This window comes from Phaenicophaeus curvirostris, chromosome 18 (genome assembly GCF_032191515.1).
Source record: "Phaenicophaeus curvirostris isolate KB17595 chromosome 18, BPBGC_Pcur_1.0, whole genome shotgun sequence".
Taxonomy (NCBI): domain Eukaryota; kingdom Metazoa; phylum Chordata; class Aves; order Cuculiformes; family Cuculidae; genus Phaenicophaeus; species Phaenicophaeus curvirostris.
In genome coordinates this window covers 10933902-10939384 of record NC_091409.1, presented here as the reverse complement: position 1 = coordinate 10939384, position 5483 = coordinate 10933902, and the positions used below count along the sequence as shown (strand labels likewise).

The 5483-nt window shown below is 49.1% G+C and overlaps 1 protein-coding gene across 1 annotated transcript; it reads right to left on the bottom strand.

Moving 5' to 3' along the window:
• Positions 1-2082: 2082 nt before the first annotated feature.
• Positions 2083-3729, bottom strand: MAFB (MAF bZIP transcription factor B). The gene has a single exon (XM_069871692.1). The coding sequence runs from the start codon at positions 3052-3054 to the stop codon at positions 2119-2121; it is 936 nt and encodes a 311-aa protein (XP_069727793.1). The 5' UTR covers positions 3055-3729; the 3' UTR covers positions 2083-2118.
• Positions 3730-5483: the final 1754 nt, after the last annotated feature.

Sequence of the window (5483 nt, the reverse complement as noted above, 5' to 3'; positions counted from 1 at the left end):
GTTTATTTTCGGCACCCGAGACGTCAGAGAAGCAGGTCCCTCCAAGAAATGCCATTTCAATGATTTTAATAAGCAAAATAGGAAACAATTTTAATAACCAAAAACAGAAACCAGTCTGAATAAAACTACAATAGACCAGGTTTTTTAATATTTTTTTCATATCATAAGCAGGATTTGAAATTGATCCCTTCAGAACTTTACATGAAATAAAAACAATTTTTTTTCCGCTGCTGCAATGTTTTGATTTCAACACAGTTGAATCAGTAAAAACCAAAGATCGCTTTCTGATGCATGACTAATATCCACAATATTTAAAACTGCAAGCACCATGCTGTTCATTACAATCTTGTTATTACTGTTAATTTATAAACTAATACAAACTTAAAATGCATCCGGCCAGCAGTGCCAGCTATCCTAAAAGGAAACTAAAAAATAAGTTTTCATTTTGGTATTTTTGTCAGTGCAACGTAAATCCTTTTACTGACCTGCAGGAGGAAAAAAAAAAAAAAAAGTAATAAAAACACCCATAAGACTCCAAACTATCACTACTACACAACGGCAAATAAATTTTGGCTAAAACTTTCACTCGCTGCATAGGGAAGCAGAGAAGCAGATTACAAATCATGGCAAAAAGAATACACTTAAAAGTTGCAGTATGTCTTCTTAAAAAATAAGTTTTATATGCTCTTCCAGCCCACTCATTCGCTGCTATCATTGAGAAACCTAATCTCAGTGGCACACGGAGCCCTCGCTGCTCTTGCAACGGGAGGAGGGGGGGTGGGGGGGGCTTTATTTATCGAAAATTAAGGGGTAATTGTTTCTTAAAAGGAGCTGGTATCCCGTCTGTCCTTCGCTTCCTGAGTGAACAATCAGAAGGGAAACTATATGGCCAAGTCTAACCACTCCAGGCTGGGAATTGTCCTGAAGGGAAGAGCTTTTGCTCTAGTGACCGATGAGGGTTTTCCCCTGTTAAGTTTAGGTTTGTCAATGCCATTCAGGCGTTTTTTGCATCTGCCGCAACAAACAAAAACCAAAATGAAAACTAAAACAAAAAAAATACAACTTAAAAGTGCACCAGATATACAAAGTTGGTTCTTTTTCTAATGCAAAATGCCCATAACTTTTTTTTTCCCTTATGTATCTCTTTAATACCAAACAAACCGTATAACCAGCCTGCTGAAATGTTATTTTGCTTTTGTTTTTTTTTCTCCTGTGCGGTTTGAAGTAGCAGATATTTACAAGCTAACAACCATAAAAGAAAATAAGAGAGCAAAAAACCAACGAACAGAACTGCACAAGCAGTAAAAAGTTTGATAACTTGTGATGCTTTTCTTATCGATGAAACAAAACAACAACAGAAATCTATGATTGATGATCAACATGCTATAGTTAAACAAGAAAATGGTACAAAATAGAAATTATTACCATACATGTCCAGCATGCAGGATTAATATTTTTAATGCAGATTTTCGTATTTTTTTCTATATAATCAAGCAGGCAATAAAACTGACGAGTTTTTTCTTTCTTTCTTTCAATCTCTCTTTCTTTCCTTTCTTAGATTGAATGTCCCATCTGAGTCTTGTAACGTATTTCTCAAAGCAGGCAATATATGAAGAGTTTGCATATATTGTCCTTTTTATTTATTCTCTTTTTCCAAGCAGGTAAATTGTGCATGAGATGGTGCTGTGTATGTCCTCTCTCTTTCCAAGCAGGCAGTATGTTATAGATGGCTTGTTCATTGTCCTTTTTTATTATTATTCTCTTAAAGTCCATCGCGTTCTGCAAGCAAGCGATCTATAAAACGCTTCAGTTGTCCTTTTCTCCTTTGCTTCTGCCTCTGTCCCTCTCTCTAACTTGCAAACGAAAGTCAAAAAGTTGCACTTTACCTCTCCCATCCCCACCCCCAGCCTACTTTTCCCACAGCTAATCTAGAAGACTGGATGCTGAAAAAAAAAAAAAAAAAATCAAGTCTCTATTTTTCTCTCCTTCTTTCTCTCTAGTCAAGCAGACAGATGGATGGAGATGTCAGAGGAGGATGGGGAGGGGGAGGTGACAGGGGTCAGGTTTGGGGGAGTGGGGGGGTTTTGTTTGTTTTTTTTAATTATTTTTGTTAAGCACTCACATGAAGAACTCTGGGGAAGACGGGTTGTCACTGGTGGAGCCAGCCTCTCTGAAGCCATTGCTGGCAAGTTTCTCACACTTGAGCTTGTAGGCATCTCTCTCTCTGACGAGCCGGGTCACTTCTTGCTTGAGCTGTTCCACCTGCTGAATGAGCTGGGTCTTTTCATTCTCCAGGTGATGCTTCTGCTGGACACGTTTATACCTGCAGGACTGGGCATAGCCCCTGTTCTTCAAGGTCCTCCTCTTCTGCTTGAGGCGGATCACCTCGTCTTTGGTGAAGCCTCGGAGGTGCCTGTTGAGCTCCCTCACGGACATGGAGACCAGCTGGTCATCCGAGAACCGGTCCTCCACACTGCTGGAGGGGGGATGCTGCTGGTGCGAGTTCTGGAGCTGCTGGGAGGAGCTGGAGGAGGTGGAGGGGGTGGGAGAGGCCTGGTGGTGATGATGGTGGTGGTGGTGAGGGTGCCCGCTGCCGGCCAGGTCTTCGTGAGTGACCGCGGGGTACTGGTGGTGGTGTTGGTGATGGTGATGATGATGATGGTGGTGGGCCCGGAAGCTCTCAAAGCCTTGCAGCTGCTGGGACACTTGGTGGGACCCGATGAGAGCTTCGACGGCGTCCTCCGGGGTGAGGTTCAGCGCCTCGGGGTTCATCTGCTGGTAGCTGTTGGCCATCCAGTAGAGGTCCTCCAAGTGGGTCTTCTGCTCGGTGGGGCTGAAGCTGGGCGAGGAGGGCACGGAGCTGCAGGGGGTGCTGATGGGGGTGGAGGAGACGGAGCCCGCGGGCTGCAGGCGGGTGCAGTGCCTGCCCGAGCGGTCGCTCCGGCTCAGGGGCTCCTTCTTCACGTCGAACTTCATCAGGTCGAAGTCGTTGACGTACTCCATGGCCAGGGGGCTGGTGGGCAGCTCGGCTCCGATGCTGAGCTCTCCGGCCATCGCTGTCTTGCGGGCTCCTCTCCCGGCCGAGGGGGCTGGAGACCTCACTCCAGCGCGCAGCCTGGCAGAGGACCGGCTCTCCCTTATTCCAAATCAACTTTGGCTTTTGCTTTCTTGCTCCCTTTCCTCTATTTTTTTTTTTTTTACCCCCCTCCACCGCCGCTGTCGCCTCTTTCTCCCGGCTTCTGGGGCTTCTTCGCTCCGGAGCAACAAAGCCAAGGACGAGCCGCCTGGGTGTCTCCTGCTTTTTTTTTTTTTTTTTGTATCAGCGTTCGCAACGCCCCGCAGGCTGCAGCAGCTCCCGGCGCTCGGACACCCTCTCGCAAGGAGAAAGGAGCAGGAAGGGCGAGAGCGAAAAAAAAAAAAAAAAAGAAAAAGAAAAAAACAAAGATGCTGCCTCTCGGGTCTGTGCAGGAAGAAGAAGACGAAGAACGGTGTGAAACGTTTAGCCCGTGGCCCCCAGCGTGGGTTTTGTAAGTCCGGAGCTTTCTCCCCGCGGTTGCGGAGCTGCCGCAACGTCCCAGCCGGGAGAGCGCGGAGCTTGCGCTCCGCACGGGAGTTTTCTCTGCGCGGGGGGAAGGGGAGGGGAAAAAAAAGAAAAAAAAAAAAAAAAAAAAGGAGGAGGAGGAGGAGAAGGGGGACGAGAACAACCCCAGGTCTGGGCTGTAGCTGCCGCTTCCAGCGCTCGTTGTGCCGCTGTGAGTCGCAGCGCGGCCCCCCTCGCCCTCTTATAGGGGCGGGAGCGCGGCGGGGGCCGGCGGCGGCAGCGCCAATGGCTGCGCGGGGCCGGGCGGGGCGGGGGCGGCGGGGCCGGGGCGGAGAGCGCCCTGACAGCTCCTCCAACGCCTCAGCTGAGCGGCCGGGCTCGGCGGGCTCGGCCCCCGCACCCGCGGATGCTCTCCCGGCTCCCGCAGCGCCGCGCTCCCCGCTCCCGCAGGGATGCTCTCCGCGCTCCCGCACCGCATCCTCCTTCTTATTCATCCCCCCCCCCCACCCCATCCCTTTTCGGTGATCCAAAAGGACGTGTCCCCCCCGTGTCTTTGTTCTAAACATAACCAAGTCCCCTTTCCCTCCCGCTGCCGTCCCGTAGAGCATTTCAAAGCACTTAGCTCCCCCCTACACACACACACACTTTCCCACCCCTCCACCCACCCCCCCCCAGTCCCCACGCATCCCCTTCTCCCAACTCGATGTAGGGACCGCGGAAAGAAAGAGCCAAGGGGGATGCTCAGGGAAGCACCGGCTCCCTAAGGCTGTCAGCGCTTCTCATAGAGCCGGGAAAATCCTCTTACAGGAGGCAAATCTCTCCCTAAAGTAAAGCAAAGGCATTGACACAGACAATCGCAAATATTAGGGAGAGAAGGGAGAAAATAGAATTACATTTCAGTTCTGAGGGGGCCGTGTTTGCTTTCCTCTGCTGTTCCCTGAGTGAGTGACTGCATGCAAAGGAGCGCTCGGCTTGTCAGGTTTCTTAGTTTCTTTTTTTTTTTTCTTTTGGTCCAGTAACAGGATTTTTTTTTAACATTTTGTAACGATTAAGGGAGATTAGGGCTCCTTTTTACACGGTTTTTACGCTCAAACAGACAGAAAGTACGACCCCAAGTGTCCGTTTGGAGAATAACAGAGGCTTTTCACGGGGGAAAAAAAAAAAACACCCGGTAGAAAAGGAGACGGGAGGGAGGGAGCGGAGCTGGGGGATGCGGGAGAGGGAGCAGGACCGGGAAAGGGAGCAGGGTCGAGGTCCCAGCCCCTGCATCCCAGCACCTCCCATAGCCCCCCATCTCACCCCGATTTATTTAACCAACGGAACAACAACAAAATAAAAGTTCAAGATTCTGCCTGCTTTTCAGAAATTATCTAGGAAGGAGCTGCCTTTCTGGGGCTGGGATAACACTGCTAAAGTCCCCAAGCGGAGAGAACCTCCCCTCCAGCTTCGGTCCCTGCCTGCCGGCCCCGGGGTGATGCCCGCAGCCCGGCCCCGCTTGTCCCATCTCCACATCTCCACGGAGACGAGGAGACAAAAGTCAAGCAAAGTCCCCTCCAAAGAAAAATGATAAAATAAAATAAAATAATAATTAAAAATAAAATAAAATAAAATAAAATAAAATAAAATAAAATAAAATAAAATAAAATAAAATAAAATAAAATAAAATAAAATAAAATAAAATATAAAATAAAAATAAATCCAGGAGTTCCTTTGGTAGCGGGCTGGAGGGAGAAGGTGGAAACCAGAGGGGGGAGGGGGGGGTTGGATGAAGTCCCCCTTCGCAGCACAGGCGCTCCAGGGCTTAATTTCGTGTGGCAATGCTGAGTTTGGGGTTTCACCCCGGAGGTTGGGAGGGGGCCGGGAGCAGGCAGCCCCGACGCTCCCCACGCTTTTGCATCCCAGGGGGAGCGCATCGCTCCGCACCCAGATCCCGAGGAGCTCT